Source organism: Takifugu flavidus, chromosome 4 (genome assembly GCF_003711565.1).
Source record: "Takifugu flavidus isolate HTHZ2018 chromosome 4, ASM371156v2, whole genome shotgun sequence".
Taxonomy (NCBI): domain Eukaryota; kingdom Metazoa; phylum Chordata; class Actinopteri; order Tetraodontiformes; family Tetraodontidae; genus Takifugu; species Takifugu flavidus.
The window spans coordinates 13,912,807-13,932,806 of NC_079523.1; the positions used below are offsets into that span (position 1 = coordinate 13,912,807).

At 53.9% G+C, this 20,000-nt stretch overlaps 4 protein-coding genes and 1 long non-coding RNA gene across 5 annotated transcripts in view; 1 reads left to right on the plus strand and 4 right to left on the minus strand.

Annotated features, from left to right (window-relative positions):
• Window positions 1–2,320: 2,320 nt before the first annotated feature.
• Window positions 2,321–6,956, minus strand: podxl2 (podocalyxin-like 2). Its single transcript, XM_057030648.1, has 11 exons — window positions 6,705–6,956; window positions 6,029–6,345; window positions 5,459–5,747; window positions 5,029–5,292; window positions 4,750–4,949; window positions 4,375–4,449; window positions 4,052–4,208; window positions 3,664–3,725; window positions 3,255–3,434; window positions 3,023–3,184; window positions 2,321–2,930 (listed from the first exon to the last, which is right to left on the minus strand). The coding sequence occupies exons 1-11, from the start codon at window positions 6,745–6,747 to the stop codon at window positions 2,874–2,876; spliced, it is 1,806 nt and encodes a 601-aa protein (XP_056886628.1). The 5' UTR covers window positions 6,748–6,956; the 3' UTR covers window positions 2,321–2,873.
• A 521-nt stretch (window positions 6,957–7,477) lies between these two features.
• mcm2 (minichromosome maintenance complex component 2) lies at window positions 7,478–12,311 on the minus strand. Its single transcript, XM_057030630.1, has 17 exons — window positions 12,196–12,311; window positions 11,525–11,721; window positions 11,281–11,453; window positions 10,922–11,188; window positions 10,756–10,853; window positions 10,557–10,678; window positions 10,260–10,467; window positions 10,046–10,180; window positions 9,778–9,969; window positions 9,528–9,700; window positions 9,277–9,448; window positions 8,956–9,195; window positions 8,717–8,881; window positions 8,571–8,645; window positions 8,302–8,484; window positions 8,070–8,225; window positions 7,478–8,001 (listed from the first exon to the last, which is right to left on the minus strand). Exons 1-17 carry the CDS (start codon window positions 12,199–12,201, stop codon window positions 7,891–7,893), a joined length of 2,673 nt encoding a protein of 890 aa, XP_056886610.1. The 5' UTR covers window positions 12,202–12,311; the 3' UTR covers window positions 7,478–7,890.
• A 508-nt stretch (window positions 12,312–12,819) lies between these two features.
• On the minus strand, window positions 12,820–17,222 carry pigu (phosphatidylinositol glycan anchor biosynthesis, class U). Its single transcript, XM_057030650.1, has 12 exons — window positions 16,958–17,222; window positions 16,126–16,190; window positions 15,745–15,804; window positions 15,612–15,674; window positions 15,380–15,489; window positions 15,210–15,310; window positions 15,039–15,136; window positions 14,811–14,965; window positions 14,586–14,729; window positions 14,382–14,506; window positions 13,564–13,706; window positions 12,820–13,463 (listed from the first exon to the last, which is right to left on the minus strand). Exons 1-12 carry the CDS (start codon window positions 17,085–17,087, stop codon window positions 13,350–13,352), a joined length of 1,308 nt encoding a protein of 435 aa, XP_056886630.1. The 5' UTR covers window positions 17,088–17,222; the 3' UTR covers window positions 12,820–13,349.
• Window positions 17,223–17,412: 190 nt separating this feature from the next.
• Window positions 17,413–20,000, plus strand: part of LOC130524463 (cytosolic 10-formyltetrahydrofolate dehydrogenase-like) — an 8,922-nt gene continuing 6,334 nt past the window's right edge. Inside the window, exons 1-5 of the mRNA XM_057030629.1 lie at window positions 17,413–17,550; window positions 18,024–18,162; window positions 18,239–18,473; window positions 18,557–18,722; window positions 19,642–19,743. Of these exons, the coding sequence (XP_056886609.1) occupies window positions 18,036–18,162; window positions 18,239–18,473; window positions 18,557–18,722; window positions 19,642–19,743 (630 nt within the window). The 5' untranslated portion in view covers window positions 17,413–17,550; window positions 18,024–18,035. The remainder of the gene's footprint in view (window positions 17,551–18,023; window positions 18,163–18,238; window positions 18,474–18,556; window positions 18,723–19,641; window positions 19,744–20,000) is intronic.
• Window positions 19,784–20,000, minus strand: part of LOC130524478 (uncharacterized) — a 1,196-nt gene continuing 979 nt past the window's right edge. The window contains exon 2 of the long non-coding RNA XR_008950152.1: window positions 19,784–20,000. This exon is cut by the window's right edge and continues 650 nt beyond it. This is a non-coding gene — a long non-coding RNA (uncharacterized LOC130524478).

A 20,000-nucleotide genomic window follows, 5' to 3' on the forward strand; every position in this document is an offset into this window, starting at 1 on the left:
GGATGATGGAGGAACAGTTCACAGAATCCAGACGTCAGCGTGCTCGGGTCGTACCTGGGAACAGCACAGGGAAAGGTCTGAGGACCACAAAACCTCTCAATCGTGGGAAATATGGAACCCTAATAAGGTTCTTGCTCCACAGCCATTGTACCGCAGAATTATGAAAAGTGCTCATTTTAATTTGAAATATCCCTTTAAATGCTGCCGAGAACTGAAGAGAAAGTGAACCCACCAGGAAGGATTAATTCCACATTAAGTGTCCCATCTACATCCCTCACTTATTTCTCCAAAAATAATCGCCGTGCTAGCGATGTTAGCATTAGCACGCTAACTAGTTATATATAGATCAATCCGTGTACATTAAGAACTGGCTTTCTGGCGAGATTGGTAAATACGTCATTTACAGAACACTAGTATTTTATTCCAACATATGTGGTAATGTTCTTACTATTTAGGTAACTGTTTATTGCATGTGTCGAAGTTCGTATTAACGTAGGCTTCGCTAGTAGTTAGCCTGTTAGCTTAGTTCCCCAGAAACAAAACATTGCAAGTGCGAGAGTCAATTGTAAAATACAGGGAAGCTACAAGAAAAACATTCAAATTGGCAAGCGCGTCCGTGGGTGTTGGAATGAAAATAAGGGGGAAATTACCAGACCTGACATTTTCCAGGCTCATTCTCCGCACAGATAAACTGCCTTAACCTCTCCACTACCGCGTCATGACACCTGAGCGCACACGTCGCCGCTAGCTAGCGTTAGCCTCGCCCTCCGGCGCTAACTGCGCATGCGCGAACCCTGCCGCCATCTTAGGTCCTGGGAGCAGCTGACGCAGATTCGCGACAAAACTTTATGATTGCGAGAAATATTTGTGATATATTTGTCAGAATTTTTCTTTATTTGAACCATCAAGACAGCATGTTTATATTTTTCATCGTTTTCCTCTCAAAATTTCCAGCTCGACATTTTAAAATACTTTTCTTAGATACACCTCACATGACGTCACCGAGCAACCCCACACTTTTCTTTTTTTAATTAAACTTGTATTTTATTTAAGTTGTAGCGTGTGTCTGCCACTTTTACCATTCATGTTTCATTTGCCTATTTTTAATTTGTCTTAAATATTTCTTTACATCTTTTTCAATGCCATTTGCCTGATCAATCTTTATTTATATAGCGTCTGTTACAACCAAAATTGTAGTAATTGAAGTAAAAATATAAAGGCTAATCAGAACCTTGATTAAACACACCTGAAGAATGAGAGCAGACCAAGAATGCACATTCTGTCCATCTGCAAAACGATTATTTTGATAAACTACAGGTAAACTACCGAGCTAAACCACAGGTAAACTATTGAGCTAAACCACAGGTAAACTACCGAGCTAAACCACAGGTAAACTACCGAGCTAAACCACAGGTAAACTACTGAGATAAACCACAGGTAAACTACAAGCTAAACCACAGGTAAACTACTGAGATAAACCACAGGTAAACTACCGAGCTAAACCACAGGTAAACTACTATAGAATTATACTGGTATTTATTCTGGTAATTGAGGTCCGTCTGTTTTAAATCTTAAGAGTTGATAGGAGAGGAGAGGAGAGGAGAGGAGAGGAGGAGGAGAGGAGAGGAGAGGAGAGGAGAGAGGAGGAGAGGAGAGGAGAGGGGAGGGGAGAGGAGAGAGGAGGAGGAGAGGGAGGAGAGGAGGAGGAGAGGAGAGAGGAGAGGAGAGAGAGGAGAGGAAGAGAGAGGAGAGGAGGAGAGGAGAGGAAGAGGAGAGGAGGAGAGGGTTAGGAGAGGAGAGGAAGAGGAGAGGAGAGGGAGGAGAGGAGGAGAGGAGAGGAGAGGAGAGAGAGGAGGAGAGGGAGAGGAGAGGAGAGGAGGAGGAGGAGAGAGGAGGAGAGGAGAGGGAAAGGAGAGGAGAGGAGAGGAGAGAGGAGAGGAGAGGAGAGGAGAGGAGGGGAGAGGAGGAGAGGAGGGGGAGGAGGAGAGGAGAGGAGAGGAGAGGAGAGGAGAGGGAGGAGAGGAGGGGAGAGGAGAGGAGAGGAGAGGAGAGGAGGGAGAGGAGAGGAGGGGAGAGGAGGAGAGGAGAGGAGAGGAAGATTAGACTAATCTTAGACTAATCTTAGTACCTGGCTCCACAGCAGGGGGCCTGGGCCCCATTTTACCTTTAGAGAGGAAATATTAGAGCTTCCAGTTTTAAGTTCCTGAGTGACATCAGTTCTTCTGCCCCCCCCCCCCCCCTGGAAGTGACCCAACCGTCCGTCATGCTGCTTTAATTCTGGGTGAAACCGTTGCAGCAACACAAAGCACGGGGAACCTGCTGATGACCCACAGTGGCGTTTATTGTACACGGCTCATTTTCACTCACATGTTCAACAGCCTCGCCAGCGCACAAGGTCACACAAGGTCGCACAAGGTCGCACAAGGTCGCACAAGGTCGCCCTCCTCGGCTGGGCACGACACACCGAGCACGTGTGAAAGCAAACATCTCTCCCTTCTGGTTCCTCCTCCATTCAAAGCGTTGAAGTGAAAAGGTGCTATGATTAGCTAGAGCTGCTATATATTTGATGCTGGGTGTCTCTTCTTCTTCTTCTTCTTCTTCTTCTTGCAGCCACGTGTGAAAAGCTAAAGGCAATAAGGCACACGAGACGAATGGACACAATCTAACGCCAAGACCATTTGAAGCGGAGTGAAGTGGATATACGAAGAGACCTCCAGGTCCCGTGGTGAACTGGTAGCACGTAGAGCTAGCGTCTCTGGTCTCTGAGGTCCAGCTCCTGTCCAGGTTGGCCCGCCAGACCTTGTGTGTTTACATGAGCAGCTTCTTCTATGTTATGGTGCACGCTGGTTCCCTCCGTCCCCCCTCTGGCTGCTTCAGAGATGCGTGTCCTCCTCCTCCTGCTCCTCGGCCACGGCCTGGTTGACGAACACCTGTCATGAGGAGGACGAGATGAGGATCTGTGTTAGCAGCAGAGCTAACAGAGCTTCTGCTCGTTCTTGGTCGCTCGGTGGGTTCCAGACACCTGCCAGCGGTTGGCCTCCTCCCTGGCCACGGCTCCTTCCCCTGGAAGACCGTTGCTGTCTGGCTTCTTCTTCCGCATCTCGTGCTGGCCGTCGCTGGCCACGTCCAGGGTGGGGTTGTCATGGCAACCGTTCTCCACAAAGCGAAGTTCATCAGCGTGGAACTGGGCAGGGAGGAGCACAGGGTTCGGGGTCCTCATCTTCACGGGGGAAACGTGGCCCGGGGACTCTTACCGTGGTCTTGGTTGCAGGCAGGCGCCGCTGCCAGCAGATGTATACGGAACCAGAGGTGATGATGACGGTGCAGACGGACCCGATCACCACCAGAACCACGAAGAGCTTGCTGTAGTCGCTGCGCTTCTGGCTGGTTGGGAAGGAGCAGCCCACGGCTGCGCTGAAGTTCTGGACGCCAACCTGACGGGAGAGAACAAAGCCATGGAGACGACCCTGGAGTGATGAGCCCACCCCCCGGAGGAGCTTAAACCTGGACCACCGTGTGGCCTCAGCACATCCTGGTGGTCACGTGACCAGAGTCTGTGCTCAAAAGTGCCAAGCTGGTTACTGGTGGAAAAGAGTGGTGCCAAATCACCAGGAATCCACATGCATGGAAGTTTAATGTTCACGGAAAAACGCATCCAAGTACCTCAGGCAGGATGTTCCTGATCTCTCCCAGCATGGTCAGCACATCGTTGGTATTCATCACTCCTGAAAGACACAACAGCAGAAGAAGGTCCAGACACGTCTCTCCGTCCTTCATCCTGCAGGTCAACACATCACTGGGCTGCGGTAACGTTCATCTCGCTGGAATGAAACCCACCTTACTCCATGATGAGTGTGTGTGTGTGTGTGTGTGTGAGTGTGTGTGTGTGTGTGTGTGTGGTGTGTGTGTGTGTGTGTGTGTGTGAGTGTGTGTGAGTGTGTGTGTGTGTGTGAGTGTGTGTGTGTGGTGTGTGTGTGTGTGTGTGAGTGTGTGTGTGTGTGTGTGTGGTGTGTGTGTGTGTGTGTGTGTGTGTGTGTGTGTGCGCTCGCACCGCGGTCAGACGCCACGTTCATCAGCAGCTGGGGCTGCTGGTGCGTGGGCTTGCTCAGGTAGAGGATCCAGGAGCCCTCGGGACTCTTCATTCTTCGAGCAAACACCTGATCCATGATCTTCAGCAGTCGCACACCCTGGTCCACACGGAACTCCTCCTGCCACACAGACCACAATCATGCACGGTTGACCCTGCAACGTGGTGCACGTGGGCCACCGCCGACGCGTCTGAGCGTTAGCGTTAGCATTAGCATGGGAGCTCTCTTTATGTGGTGGCCATTGTTGCTAATGTGAAGGTAAATATTATTGCAGTGTTGTACTTACGCAGTTCATGTTGTGGGTCATGTTGAGGACAACGTAGCCCCTCTCAACAAGGTCGGTCCAGGTCAGGCAGACTACCTGGGGGAGCCACAGTCGCAACTTGTAAACAACAGTCATAAGGTGGCGCAGGACTCAGACAAGAACGCGGATCAGTGGACGGTTCCAGACCGAGCAGCCCCCTGAGACCATGAACTGGCCTCTGGAACCACGACCGCCCTGCCCGTGGACCTCATCGTCCCGGGGGGGGGGGGTTGGTTCCAGGAGAACCACAGCTTCCTCCCCAGGTTCTTGCTGGTTCCCACTTCCAGCCCACGTCCCAGAGTGCAGGGCTGGGTAGAGACAGGCTCCTCCCCCGTGTGTGCCTTCAAATGACCGTACCTGCTGCGCCTCGTTGTGGTCGCCTGGTAGGAAGATCTCTGTGACCCCACCTCCCCCGACCTCTGACCTCTGGGCTGGCCAGGGCATTACTTTTGCCATCTGATCCCAGGAGGTGTCCGTGAAGCTAACAGTGGTGGAGGGATGGGTGGTGAGTGGGGCTCCCTCCTCTTCCTCTTCGCCCCCACCATTCAGCCCAATTCCTTCAGGGAGAAGACACAGGTGAGGCGCAGCGGCATGGAACCAGCAGCCCAAACGTTCTAAAAATCCATGATGGTGCACCTTGTAAGTAGCTCTGCAGCCGCCAAAAGTCTGTGTCAGTGTCAGTCTCGTAGGTTCCCGTTGCCCCGGCAACAGTGGGAGCATCGGAAGTGGAGCCGGAGGTACGGACGGACAGCCGAGCGGCGCCGCGGCTGCTGGGATGAAGGTCCGCGTCCACCTCAGCGCTCGCCTCCGGACGCAGCTGGAGAGCAGAACCGTGCAGCTCGGCCGGAGGAGGGACTCCGGGACGCTGCGAGGCGATGGGGTCGAAAGGCCGCTGGTAGCCTGAGAGGGCAAAGAGCAAAGAAGTGTTACGAGGTTTGGGATGCGACGGTTACGGCGCGTCCGGGAACACGTCGCTACAGTCCGTTAGCGCTAACGTAGCGCTAACGCCGAGTCAGGGTCCGCTCAGGGTCCCGCTGGCGTTGTTCTGAGGGAAGAGCGGACTGACCGATCAGTGCGTCCAGGTCCACCGCTGTCTGGTTGGCCTCCAACGCATCCAGGACTTCCCCCGCTCCTCCCTCCCTCGGTCGGCCCCCCCTCGCTGCCCCCCGCTCGTTCTGCCGCCCCCGCGGCTCTCGGCTCTCCCCTCCCTCCAGGTCGCTTCCGTTGAAGCCCGACGCCTCCTGTGATTCCTCCTCGGCTTCCTGCCCGTTGAGGAGCTCCTTGTCCGCCTCAGGGGTGCGCGGCCGTCCCCTGTAGATCTCTGGCCCCGGGGGGGCTCCCAGGTGAACCATCCGCTGGAAGGGAAAGACACCCCCATCACAAAAAAGTCATGCGGTTACATCTTGTTTAGTTCAGTTTAACTTCATTCATAGGACATCTGTGGGGGTCCAGCCCAGAGCCTGGGCCCCAGAGGAGCAGGAACCACCAGGAAGTTCCTGCGTGAGCTCCTGCTCTTCCAGAACCATCCGCGGCAGCGGCGGCTGTGTTCCTGCCCCCTCCATAGCAGGAAGGGCCCAGCCTTCACTCGGTACCAGAGCTGAACTGGTCCCTGGGGTCAGCAACGCCTCATCTTTACCTCCATCTCCTCGTCCACGCGGGTCCTCGCGGCGCCCTGGCGGACAGGTGACAGCTTCACCCCGGCGTCGGCACGAGATGACTCCTCTATCTCCGGCACGGCCATGTGGTGGACCAAATGAGGCTGCGTCCGCACCAGCTGGCGGTGGCGCTTGGTTCTGTGCAACCTTTGGCTGGGCTTGAGCTGACTGGAGTCCTGGATGAGCTGGCCTTGGCCTGAACCCTCATACTGGAGCAGTGGGCCCACGGGGGACCCCAGAGGTGAGAGGAGCTTGGCTGAATCCCATCGAAAGGCTTCACAGGTGGACAAAAGTGTCACTGAGGAAGGAAAAGAAACACCACGGTGAGCACGAAGCCATTTTAAGCTCAGCACCCTTGAAGGATTAAGCGGGCTGGTTTGGACTCCGTGGAGGGCTGGCCGGGATTGGCCCCCCCCTGACAACACAGGCTGGACACAGGCGCTGCAGCGCGAGACCTTTGCGCATTGCAAACCATTTCTCACCCGCTGCTTCAGCGCGTGCGTGGACTGTGCAGAGACCTCCCCGCTGCTATCCTGATTAGCTTTGGACAGTGGATGTTAAATGTGACATGTGACGCGCCTGGGCTGGTGGAGCGGTGGCGGAGGCCGACTGCTCCTCCTGGCGTCGCTGCTGGATGAAAGGCAAGAGAAGACTCACCCGCCAGGGCGACGCGGAGCACGCACGCTGCAGTGCTCAGCATCTCTGCCTCCTCCGCCCTCAGCCGCAGACGTCTGGGTGGAGCTGCTGTGGTTGGTGTCCCCGTCTGGGTGGAGCTGCTGTGGTTGGTGTCTCCGTCTGGGTCTGGAGATCCGAAACGCAGTGGTCGCGTCCCAAACCTGCTCTGCTGCAGCCGGACTGCAGCACCGACGCTGAAAAGAGCGGAGGGAGGCAGCGCTAACCGGCTGCTGTTCCCCCGAGTGGCCGCTAGAGGGCACTGTTGTGAAGACGTGCCGGGGAGAAACGCTTCCGTTTTATTACACATTTATCACAGATGTTCAATGCTGTTTGCTAAAGTGTTATGAAGAAGAAAGAAGCTCAACTCAGCCAGTCATGTTCCTGCACAAAGAATAAATAATAATTCAGGTCTGATAGAAACGAATGTTTGGGGTGGCGAGCTGATTAGAGCATCCACTCAGATTTTACGCCTTGTTTTTGGACCAAGGATGAAGCTAAAGTGAGAGCTGATGAGATTACTATCTAAAATCTAGGTTTAGAGGAGTCTCGCCAGGCCCAAAGGGCGAGATATCATTACTAATGTATGTTAGCGTAGCAGTAGCATGAAACCAGGAGCATCTGTGCACCTCAACTTGTAAACCAGCTTACAAACTGAAATAAATAAAAGCATCAGCAGGTCCCATTTTTGGCTGTATGTGACGTCACAGAAGCAGAAATGTACAACGTGGACTTGAGCATATTCACACCAGCCTGAACAACCTTACAAAAACAGCATTTAATGGCAAGAGTTTCACACCAAACATCGATTTATCCAGCGCCAACAGGACAAACGGGTCATTTCTTTGTCTTTAGCTAGCTTCTTTCACATGGAGCCAGATTGGTGCCTGCTAACTGTTTAATGCTAACAAGCAAGGACAGAAGATGCACTGTTCTCACACACACACACACACACACACACACACACACACACAGATATATACACACACATTTTACAACGACCCCTAAATCATGTCGAAGCTACGAGAAGCTGCGACCTCAGTGGAGGTCAGATCTCAGCATCAAGCTAACAGCCCCTCTGGATTGTGGGTTGTCCGTCCCTGCTCAACGCCCCCCCCCCCTTATGTACAGTTTGTGGAGCCCTCCGGTGGCGAGAAGGGCGGCGTTTTCCTCAGAACTGCTGCAGGATCAGCTTCTTCTTCGAGTCATGGCTGAACTTGTTGGCGCGGAACAGGTCGCTGTCATAGAAGGCCGCCAGGTTGTGGACGTTGATCTGTCTGGCCTGGAGAGAACGAGAAAAGGGATGATCGACCTCGCTCGAGCGCCCCCCCCCACCCCGGGTGGAGCTACCTTGTCCTTGAAGTCCTTCTCTGGAACCTCCACCATGTCGTTCTGAACGCCGTAGCGGCTTCTCTGGTACGCCGTCTGCTCGGCCACCAGCTGCTTCAGGATGAAGAGCAGCAGCTCGTTGTTGTCCCGCCGGAAGGCCAGGTAGCGGGCGAAGGTCTGCAGAGAGGAGAAATGAGCGCGCGGCCACCCCCACAGCGTTGCCGAGCGTTGCCGTGGCCGCCCCCCCACGCACCTTCCTCATGCTCCTCATGACGCTGAACTTCTGCGTGTCGATGAAGCTCTCCAGCATCACCCTGATGGCCATGTTGACGTCGTCCTCCAGCACGTAGTCCCTCAGGTGCATCTTGGCGTGCGCCTCCGCCATGCGGATCATGGACTCGATGTGGCGCACCGTGATGGGGATGCTGCCCGTGGCCTGTAGGGGGCACACACGCACCAGGTGACGCTGGCTGGCTGGCTGGGCCACGGCGGGAGCTTCTCCAGGCTTCCAGAACCACTCACCATCGACTCTCTGCGGAGGTCACTGTAAATGCGAGCCACTTTATCCTGGTCCATCTGGTTCAGTTTGGGATGAATCTGCAGACGGAACACGTGTGTCATGGATGGGGGGGGGGGCACGATAGTGAAGAGCTGGTTCTGGGTCCTACCCTCTCCTTGGCGTAGATGATGTACTTCCTGAGGAGCTCCTGGGGAATGGGCGGGACATCCGAGGTGTTGTGGAGGACCACGTCGTCCGCGGCGACGCCGGCTTCCTTGTTGTTGGGGTGGTGTTTGATGTGCGAGCCGACCACGAACCGCGCCAACATCTCATCCTGGAGGAGGCAAAACCCCGGTGAAGAAGAGCGGCTTTCAGACCAGAGCCCAACGCCCAGCGCGCTCCTGGTACCTGAACCTGGTCCACGGTGTCCCGGACAACGCACAGCACGTCGAAGCGAGACACGATGGGCTCCGTCAGGTCCACGTTGTCGGCGAAGGTCAAGGAGGGGTCGTAGCGTCCCCCGATGGGGTTACAGGCGGCGATGACGGTGCACCGGGCCTGCAGCGAGGTGACGATGCCGGCTTTGGAGATGGAGATGCTCTGCTGCTCCATGGCCTCGTGGATGCTGGTCCTGTCCGCGTCGTTCATCTGATGGACAGAGGGGGGGGGGGGTCACCGCAAGCGGCCAGAGGCGGCGCCGCCGGTCGACAACCGGACCGTCCCACTCACCTTATCGAACTCGTCGATCAGACAGACCCCGCGGTCGGCCAGCACCAGCGCCCCGGCCTCCAGGGTCCACTCGCGGCTGACCGGGTGCCTCTGGACGTAGGCGGTCAGGCCGACGGCGGAGGCGCCCTGGCCCGTGGTGAAGACGGCGCGACTGGCCACCTTCTCCACGTACCTGCGCAGAAAAGACCGACGCCGCATCTGGTTTAAAGCGGCTCCACCCCCACCCTCACTCTGCTGAGGTCGGTGCCTACTTGAGGAACTGGGACTTGGCCGTCCCCGGGTCTCCGCACAGCAGCGCGTTGATGTCTCCACGGACTTTGTGTTTCCCTCCCGGGTTCTTGGGTTCTCCTCCAAACAGAGACAGAGCCAAAGCTCTCTTGATGTCCTCGTGTCCATAGATGGACGGCGCCATGCTGGCAAAGAGCTGCAGAAAGACCCCAAACGCTCAGCGGGCCGGACCGTAAGGGTTAAAAACCGACAGCGGAGGCTTCCCGCGCTCACCCGCTCGCCGATCTGCTCGTCCTTGGACAGGGCGACGATGGCCTTCACGTCGTCGTCGGTGAGCTCGGCCACGGCCACGCCCTCGTCCCTGCGGGCGACGTGGTTGGCGAGGATGACGGTGGCGAACACGGGGAAGCCGTTGGCGGTGTTGAGAGAGCCGTCGTAGTTGTTGTGGTAGATCCCCGTCAGTTCCTGCCGCGCACGACAGCACGTTAACCCGACGCCGCTCAACCTTTCTTTTTTAAAAACAAAGAAAACTCTGGCTCACGATTTCGTCGCCGGGCTTGCAGTTGTCCACCAGGTCGGCCAGCAGGATGGCGTCCTTGGAGCGCGGGAGGCGGCCGGCGGCGACCTTCCCAGGGCTCTCCTGGATGGTGATTCTCTGGTAGTTCTGGTACACCGTCTGCAGGGGGGACACGCCCACATGTTGAGAGGGAGGAGCTTAACGGAAGGAAGGGACGCGGCGCCGGCTGGAGTCTCACCTCCTCCATGTTGATCTCGAAGGGCCCCTGGGACTGACACTCGGGACAGGAGCCCGGCTTCACCTCCTGGTTCTGGGACTGGAAAAAGGGCCCCAGCACGAAGCTGCACTTGTTGCAGTTGTACTTGACCATGCCGAGCTGAGGGAGGACGCCGGTGCAGCTGCTGACCACCCCGCTGGTCCTGATCAGCTGGTTCAGGTGAAGCTGCCTGGGGAGAACCAGGACGAGGACGAGGACGTCTCATTTCACTTTGCTAGAACCCAAACGGACACCTGAAGAGGGAGCGGAGAGGTTTACCGGAGCGAACGGATCTCCTCCACCAGCGGCAAGCTGGAGATGCGGACGTGGATCTCGTGGGCGATGCGGCCGTACTTGGGGTACATGGCCAGCACCACCTCTTTGGCCGCCTCGTCGAAAATCTGACAGCAAACGGACAGAAACGTGAGGAACGGGGGGAAAATGCTGCCGCGGTTTGAGACGCAGGCGCTAAACGGACCTTTAGCATCTCCGCCGGAGCCTCCGGTAAGAAGTACGCCAGGACGTGCTCCCTGGCCGCCAGGTCTTCGTAGTTCACCACCAGGCTCTCCTTGTTCTCTGAAACCCCGGGAGGAAGCACGGGTTAGATGGAACCAGGGGTCAGCGACGCGGAGGCCGTTCCTCACCTTTACACATGTCGCTGATCTTCTCCTTGAACACGTTGTGGCCGTTCTCGTCGACGTGGGTCCGCAGGAAGTTCTTGAAGCGGTTGTAGATCTCGAGCCGGGGCGCCACCATGGACACCCACTCCCTGACCGTGTGGCCCTTCATGTCCTCCAGGTTCTCGATGCTCTCGATCATGTCCTCCTCTTCGTCGGCGACGCCCTCGGCCGCCCGCTCGGCCAGACGCCGCCGCCTGGCCGCCGGCCGCTCGTCGTCCTCGTCTTCGCTGTCTGACGGAGAACAAAGCAAAGTCGTTTGAGTGGCTCCGTCCTTCGCACGACTTAAATGAATTAAACTAATATCGCTTGGTCACCCTCCGCACCATAAAGTAGTCCCCTCCGCAGACGTCCGCTGATTCCTTCCTCTCTGTCCCTCCTCCTCATGGCTTCCTCCGCAGCGGCTCGGGCTCCGGGCGACAGCTCCGACAGGTCCTCTTCATCCATGTCCAAACCCTCTGCTTCATACCGATCCAGCGCTGGGATCGGGCGGTAATCTCTGCTCAGAGACGAGGCCGTCGATCAGGGTCAGAGCCGATCTCGGTGGACAGAAGGAAAACCGGCTCTCACCTCTCCATCCCATCCCCGATGAGTTCTTCTCCTTCGTCCTCCCCCTCCTCCTCCTCCCCGGGCAGTTGCCCGTCTCCCAGGATCCCCTCCGATTCATCCTCAAAGGGCGGCAGGTCTCTCCCAGGGCTGGAGGTCAGGTCCCCCCTCCGGGAGGCCCGGCTGGGGCTGGTGGCCATGTTGTACGACTCTGAAGAATCCTGATGAATGGAGATGATGATCATTATATCACACACGTGGTCCAACGCATCTCCAATAAACCTGATTATTATGGATATTGAATATAAGTGTTGCCTTCAAGTGCCACGATATAGAGTGGTAAACATTCTCGGCTGGTAGGTTAAATAACCAGTTATTCTCACAGTTTGATTCGCTCCTCGACATGACAAAGACAATCACGACAAATAAATCGCCTCATCGACAGGGCCGACGCACAAAGTCTTAAATTGCAGAATTCTGGCTTCTTAAGATTTAAATGAGAACTATTTTATAGTGTTCGGTAATACGAAGTGCTTGTGAAGAAACTGTAAATACGAAGGTGTACCGTCTCGCGCAAAAACCCACAGATAGAATTAGTCTATCTTTAGTATCTCCTAAATGTACCCAAATAAAACAGACAGTAAACAATAAGATTTTTAACAATAAGAGTTTTAACAATAAGAGTTTTTACTCACCGCCATTGCCGTATGCGCGTCTGTCGCCGCTTCTCCGAGAAATGAAGACTCCGGCCGGATGTCACTTTTCGCGCGAAATTACCACGTGACAACCAAAGCCCGCGAAAGCTAATGAATATTCGCTTTAGGCCGCGCCTCTTCCGGTTTGGAACCGATACGAGACGATCACGCGAGCGGAAGTCAAACGTCTTGGTGGTCACGTGATCGCCGTACGCAGCGTCGTCAGTATTTACTGTTAGAATTGGCTCCGTGCAGAGAAAAACACAAAAACCTCGCATTAAATTGTGCGGATGCCGGAAACACCTGTGACATATTGTTACTTTGATTATGGAACATGCGTTGTGAAGAGAATTTCAACCATCCTTTGTGCTGGAGGAACTTTATTTCAGACCGGAAGTACATTCCTGAACTTAGCTCTGTGGCGGGATCTACCTGGTTGGGGGAGAGATGTGGGTGGGAATGAGTGAAGCATGAAGTTTGAACTCGATACGCGACAGTTTTGGTTTTAAAAAAGTATTTCAACTAGTAAAGGAAAAATGATTGTGCTTATGTTGGGAGAATGGGCTCAAAAACACGGACCTAACATTCGCTGCTGTAAATGAACTCGACATCGAAACGGCCTCGTTCTTATTTTCAAATAATTTATTTATTTCTGTTACCTTTAGAGTGTAAAACAACAAAACCCATTTGCAATAACCATTCCCAGCGCTGCGAGTGCGGTAGGAGGACACAGTTCCCAGAATTTGAGGCTTGAAAACAGCGTCCATACGTGAAGTCGCATGACGGTGGCTGTGTTTATTCCTCAGACCTGCAGCAGCAGAACGAGCAGCCAACATAAATTAGTCCGCTTTGGCTTTCGGGCCAAAGAAGTTGCTAAAAAAAAATCTACAAACTGGCTCCATTTACAGAAAGGCTTAAAAAATAAGAACACTTCAGAATACAGGAGAGAAGTTAGGTTGTTGGCCAGTTCAGGTCATCGTCATCAGTGCACATCCTGAGCCGGACTTCCACATGTGCAGGGATGCTCCGCCCACTGAGCTCGTGTTTCATGTCTTTGCTCATCCTCACACGTGACTCAAAACAGTTGAGACAAGGTCCTCCCTCGGCCGGTGGACGCTCCCCACCAGGCGTGCTGGCGGCACCCACGGGCCACTTTATTTCAGAACTAGCGTAGCCTCGGAGCCGTCCTTCCTCTTCAGATAGAGTCCATAACTGAGATGGTGTTCCCGCCTCAGGAACGCGTGGAAATAGTCCGACACCAGCAAAATCTGAGGGAAACCAAAGACGGTGATCACTGCCGAGGTCGATGGTGAGCAGAAAGGTCACGCTCAGCTGTCAGAGGCTAAATCCCAACAGCTGCCGTCATACCTGAGCTACATTGAAGAGGAGCGTAATGGCGTAGTAAAAGTTGGAGTTGGCGCTGCCTGCATAGATCCAGAGGTGCCAGAGGACAGGGAACAGAGCAGAGCAGGCCAGCAGGACACAGGCCACGAGGAAGATGTTCCTCAAGACTGCGGAGGGGGGGGACAGACAGAACCGTGAACGTCCCTTCATGCTTGGGCAGGGGTGCACAGAAGAACCTCTGAGCTCCAGAGCAACCATGTTATAATATACAGTCATATATCCGGCCAAAAACAGAAGCAAAATACAGTTTTAGTTAGGAACCTTTAGAACAGAAGAATCAACAATAGAGACAAGAATTATTAAAAAACAAACATTTCTGTTCTCTGTAATAGTTTTTAAACCCGTTTGTTTTTTTTTTTGCTGCTGATAAAATTCTATTCTGTGATAGATTTTATTTGTCCATTTTAACTGAATTAAACTTTTTTTAATGTAGCATCTGTCACAATCAGAAGTGTCTCTAGACCAGGCATGGGCAAACTACGGCCCGGGGGCCACACGCGGCCCGTTAAACGTTTTAATCCGGCCCGCCAAACTTGAAAAATTAAATGAATAAACCTTGTTAATGTTAAATTTTCACTGCAATTCTGGTGTTTTCCCACTAGAAAAAAGACAGTTTCTAATCTTTGCAATGCTTCCAAAGAAGAACAGATCGAGATAAAGAGGGCGTTTCTAACGGCGTGCGTCTGCTACAAAACTGCACTTTTCATGAAACAGGTGGATCATCAATAAAGACGTGAACGAAGTCAACGAAACCCCGACAGGCGACATCTGCTCTGACTCACATCTGTGCAGGTGACTCCAGACAGGTATGAAGGCCAGGTAAAGAGCCACGTCTCCCACCGTGGGGTAGGATTTAAAGATGGAAATGACAGCCAGCTGCATGAACATGAGGAACACTGGATGATCCCTGCAAACACACACAGTTTAGCCCAGGAACTGGAGGTCTCCTAGCAACAGCTGCCGGGGGAGGGGAGAGGAGGACTTACTTCAGTTTGATGGACAGAGGGAGGGTGTAGAAGAAGACGTTGATCTGGAAGACGAAGAGGAAGAAGAGCCGAAAGTGTTCAAACATCTCCGCGAAGAAATACCAGAAGAGGCCGATGTTGGGGGTCAGGTCGGGTACCGAGAGGCTGGAGAGAGGAAGCATAAGCCCAGGTCAACCGGGACCAGACGGAAACCAGCCCTGAAGGTGGCCGTGAACGTCCCCTCACATGAAGCCGTAGACGGACTGCAGGTAGTCCCACGAGCCCAGCAGGAAGAACGAGAGGCCGACGATGATGAAGAGGCTGCCCAGGTAGATGAAGGCGTACTGCGTGAGGAACCACCAGAAACTGGCCCGTCTGTAGTTGACTGGGATGTACTGGCGCTGGGGAGGAACCACATGGGAAAATCAAGAGGGACTCGGAGGAGGAGGAAGAGGAGGAGGACGTTCTCAGTACCTGCATGAAATAGAGCAGTGCAGGAGCGCAGAGGCTGAGGGGGTAGATGGACTGGTAGGTGGCCAAGGCCAGGAAAATGGCGCTCAGCAGCACGTTCCCTGCACACACACCCAGAATCCCGGATCGGAATGTGCTTCATCCACACATTCATGCCGAGGAAGCAAATCTGACCTTTTATAGTAGCGAGGAAGAAGAGCGCAATCACAGCATTGTTGAGAGCACAGGTGGACTTGGCGACGCAGGACAGGATGGTGAACGGGTTCAGAAGGTAACTGTGAGGAGAGGAGGAGTTGTTCTTCATGCCTGTGTCCTCACGTTGAGACCTGTCCTCTCGTACTTACAATGTTGCCACCTTCAGGGGAATGTAGTACATCTCTTTGGGAGTTCTGATGAGCTCCAGGCAGTCAAGGGGGTACCGGTCCGCTTCCAGGGCGAATTTCTGCTTTCTGAACTGAAGACGCATTCAGACGTCAAGCTTTTGTCAGTATTCACGTGTTTAGATGAGGGGCCAAACTGAACGCTCAAAGCTCAAAAGCACATTTGTGGGCTCCTAAATCCATCGGAAGGACTCACCACTTGTTTGTTGTACTCCTTCACTGCTTTGTAGAGCGCCACAGCCGTGAGCACGTCCGCTAGCTGCAGAGACAAGGGACACGGTCTGAAAGGCATCACTCACACCGAGGAAGTGGACCTTGAGGTCTCCTACCATGAACGTTATCTCTGCATAGTCCACAACAAAGTGGAAGAGGTAAATGATGAGGGGAGTCTGAAAGAGAAAACCCGATGACACAATGCCCCAAAACAGATCAACATAGAAATCAGGTCAGTTGATCACTTTATGGGATGTAAAGGACCTTAAGTCTACAGTAGCTTTATCATAGTAGCGCCAGCATTAGCTAAATGCTAACATTGAGAGAGCATTCACACACATCCCCATTTGTGCACGTTCAGAAGCCTTTCGTGTCACCGATGTGGCCTCTCTACTGTCTGAACTAGCATACGATACAGGACCCTGCCACGGGCGACCGTTTCCAAGTGGCCTGGACAGGTCAACGGCAGCATAAACTGGGTCACCAGTGGTTTTTACCTCATGGAACACGTCTCCGGAATATGGCGAGACTCCCAGGTCGAGCAGAGCCAAACCTTCCACCACTGTAGGAACGATAACAACAGTCATACCAGGGGTCACGGACACAGCCTTCAACGGGACTCCATAGAAATCATTTCTAATTTGACATCAGAGGATTCATCCTTGTTCAAATCTAAATAAGGAACCGCTTGTGCTGCTCTCTGATATGTGTAGCTTTAGAAATACTGCTTTGGAGAAAATGATCAGATCAAACCATGACCGGTAGCTTTGTGAAAGATATTAAGGTTCATGAGGGAAAGAATAAAATAGGTTTAAGGCTTTCTCCAACATTGGTATTAATGTTAAACAATATTAAACAAAGGGGATTCGGGGGCCAGTTGTAGCAGTGCTAATAATGGGTGAGAAATGAGCAGTTAAAGCGGTCAAAAGCTCCAGAAAGTGGCAGGTTTAAAGGTGCGTTTTAGGTTAAAGCGCATCTTCTGTGGTTTGAAGCATCCTATTCGATCCTAACGATCCTATTCTTGGAAAGCTGGATGCGGCAGGTGATCCCAGGGTGATCCCACGGTGCTCCATCCGCGGGGCTGCGGCGGCGCTAGCACCCTCTCCCCGTCCGGGACCAGCACACAGCGGTAAAAACCAGCCACAAACCCATCGGTGACCGAAAGCCCCGCGGAACCGGCCCTCCACACGCTGGAAGCGAACCCGCATTTGTAGTTGCTGAACCTGTTCTGGGTAACCGGGGCTTGTCAATGAACTACCGGGTGGAGGCTCCGGTCGGGACGGTCTTACGAGGCGGTCGGGACGGTCTTACGAGGCCGACGCTTCTCACCTCTTTTCCAGGCTGTTAGCGGAGAGACCACCTCCACCCGCTCCGCAATTAGGTCCGCTAAATTGGACCTGTACAGAGCAGCACGGATGGTTACAGCTAAGATCAGAATTAGCATCAGCGGAGCCGCCATCTTTCCCAGGAAGCTGCTTCCGGCCTCTTTTGAGTGGGCGCCTGCAGCTCCTCCAAACCACGCCCACCACAAACCACGCCCCCGTCACATTAATGAGGGTTTGCGAAAGGCATCAGCGGCGTGGGGGGGGCTGCACCCCCGTCATTTTTATGTCAATACAGCAGTGTTTTGCAATTTTGAATCCATATAGAAGCGAGATGAGGGCAAACAGATCGATCCGTGACGTCACTCGGGCTGTCTCTACTCCTGGGGGATCGATATCATCTGAGGGTTGCGGAGACGCTGGTTCGCCAGTTGGACCTGATAGGTCACCCCCTGCTGCGTTCTTGCCCAATCATCTGCTGCGTGCACGTTACGCAATAAGGAGGCCAGAGTGTGCGGAGGTGGGAGGAAATTAAAGGCAACGGTGTCCCCTGGATCTGCCTTTCTGCACCGACGTTTGAACTCCAGCCTTCAGGCGACGGTAAGACTGCGTCTAAAGTGGCTCCACTTGCACCGAATGTGCACTGTTCCGTGCACGTGGCGTAGAAACGAGCCCGGTCGACTCGGGCTCGTTTTACTTAGGGGTTGACAAAGTTTTGAGATCTGCTAAACTTTTGTTCCGAGTTAAGGCGACCTGACATGTCCACTGATTTAGGACTTAGATCAACTTGTAGCGGTCTCCCAAGACCTCCTTGGAAGATTTGGGCAGGCTGTCTGGTCAGGTGTGGCCTGGCGGGCACCTGTCATCATCACCCCCCCCCCCCATTTGTAGCTACAGAACAATTCCAAACATGTGAATAAATGCGAATAGGATTGTGGGTCATGTAGTTCTTTCAGAGTGTCTCAGGCGGTGACTTCCTGATGTCCATCTGTAAATATTCCTTATAAATGTGGAAATCCCCGCTCATTGCTGTCCTGACCTCGGGCGGGGGGGGTGTCTCGCCGCCTCTGCAGAACTCTGAGAGGATGAAGATCGCCGTGATTGGGCAGAGTCTGTTTGGCCAGGAGGTGTACAAGGAGCTGAGGAAGGACGGCCACACCATCGTGGGGGTCTTCACCATCCCAGACAAGGACGGAAAGGCCGACCCCCTGGGTGAGGAGGGTCGCCGCGACGCTGCCTCGCAGTTCTCCTGACGCGGTTTCAGAGCGCTTTCTCTTCCGTCCCGCAGCAACCGAAGCAGAGAAGGACGGCGTCCCTGTTTTCAAATTCCCCCGCTGGCGTGTGAAGGGTCAGGCCATCCCCGAGGTGGTGGACCAGTACGCCCGGACCGGAGCCGAGCTCAACGTGCTGCCGTTCTGTTCTCAGTTTATTCCCATGGAGGTCATCAACCGGCCTAAGCACGGCTCCATCATCTACCACCCGTCTCTGCTGCCTCGCCACAGGGGGGCGTCGGCCATCAACTGGTCAGTGAGCACCTTCGAGTCCAGAAACCACGCAGCCGGGGGGGGGCGCGGCGGCTTGAGCGCACTGTCTCTGACTGCCGTAGGACGCTGATCCACGGAGACCAGAAAGGAGGATTCACGGTGTTCTGGGCCGACGACGGCCTGGACACCGGGCCCATCCTCCTGCAGAGGGAGTGCCACGTCGACCCCGACGACACGGTCAACACCATCTACAAGAGGTTCCTCTTCCCGGAGGGAGTCAAAGGCACCGTACGTCTTTTTTCCTGCAGCTTTGGTCTCAGGGCTACAGCAGCCCCTGACCCACGTCCACCAGCCAGTGTTTGAGCCGCGGCCTGATTGGCGACATCTAAAAACATCTAAAGGCATCTCCGCCAGACCCTCTGATCTGTGTCACCGGCCACTTTATTAGGTCACCATGCTAGTTAAACCACGTCCCAAAGGGGATCTACTGGCCCAAGATCTGGTGACCGCAGAGGCCACTGGAGGAGAGTCGTGTTGATGGTCCAGGAACCAGATTGAGATGGTCTGATGATGGATCCATGCTGATCCATGCTGATGACACCAGTTTTCTAATCTTCTACTGTCCAGTGAGTCTGTGTGAACCGCAGCACCCGTGTGGTCTCCTGCTGCTGTAGCGCAGCTCCTTCAAGGTTCCACCTGTTGTTCCTTCACCCCTTGGTTGGAACCAGTGGTTGTTGGAGTCGCTATCATCTCAACCAGTCGTAGTCCCTCTTTTTAGGAACCCTGGAAGTGGTTGTGGGTTAAAACCCCAGCAGATCAGCAGTTTGCTCCCCTTTCTGACGCTGCTTTGAACCTCAGCCAGTCGCCTGGACCACGTCCACATGCCTGAATGCGTTGATTCTGCAGCCGCGTGATCGGCTGATTTGATGTCTCTGATTATGTCGTACAAACGTCGGACACGGGTGAGAAGGTTTTTCAGGACGTTCCCTGAGACCTGATTGGACGCCATGTGTTTGTTTTCTGTTTATTCATCTCTTATCTGGAGGGTGACCTCTGGACCAGGTGAGCTGAGCAGTAAACTGTCCACTGTCCTGCTGTCCTCTGGTAACACCTCAGCCAGCAGTGTAACACCAGCTCAGACTGGAGACCAGACACCAGACCGAAGCAGCCACGTGCATTAATATCATCTACAATTGTTTGGCTGCAGGTCGAAGCAGTGAAGCTGATTGCAGAAGGAAAGGCGCCCAGGATAACGCAGCCAGCAGAGGGCGCCACATACGAGTGCATTCAGAAGAAAGACAACGCTAAGGTAGCGGAAAACATAAGTTTACAGAAGCAACTGTCTCATCTTTTCTTTCCCCGATTCTTACTGAGAGCAAGCCTTTTATTAAAAGTAGCACAGCTCTAAAGGCTTTGCTTGAACAGGAAGTATAACGTCTTTAGTTTTACAGTGTACAGCAAAGGTCTGCAGGGAGAGGAAGAGATCTGCTCGTAAAAAAGTCCAATTTGGTCGTAAAGTTGGTCAATTGAAGTTTACAGCAGGTAGAAATATCAAAGCACCTGGTG

Excerpts from the sequence above, each read along its gene's own strand:
- podxl2 (XM_057030648.1), bottom strand. The coding sequence starts at position 6,747 with ATGCTGAGCACTGCAGCGTGCGTGCTCCGCGTCGCCCTGGCGG. Across the intron at positions 5,293-5,458 it reads GGACCTGGACGCACTGATCG|GCTACCAGCGGCCTTTCGAC; the intron begins GTCAGTCCGCTC and ends TTGCCCTCTCAG. Across the intron at positions 4,450-4,749 it reads ACCACAACGAGGCGCAGCAG|GTAGTCTGCCTGACCTGGAC; the intron begins GTACGGTCATTT and ends TGGCTCCCCCAG.
- mcm2 (XM_057030630.1), bottom strand. Across the intron at positions 10,854-10,921 it reads GATCAGCGACATGTGTAAAG|AGAACAAGGAGAGCCTGGTG; the intron begins GTGAGGAACGGC and ends CCGGGGTTTCAG. Across the intron at positions 9,701-9,777 it reads ACGAGCAGATCGGCGAGCGG|CTCTTTGCCAGCATGGCGCC; the intron begins GTGAGCGCGGGA and ends GTCTTTCTGCAG.
- pigu (XM_057030650.1), bottom strand. The coding sequence starts at position 17,087 with ATGGCGGCTCCGCTGATGCTAATTCTGATCTTAGCTGTAACCATCCGT. Across the intron at positions 16,191-16,957 it reads GCTAACAGCCTGGAAAAGAG|TGGTGGAAGGTTTGGCTCTG; the intron begins GTGAGAAGCGTC and ends TCGTTCCTACAG. Across the intron at positions 13,464-13,563 it reads TCCTCTTCAATGTAGCTCAG|ATTTTGCTGGTGTCGGACTA; the intron begins GTATGACGGCAG and ends GGTTTCCCTCAG.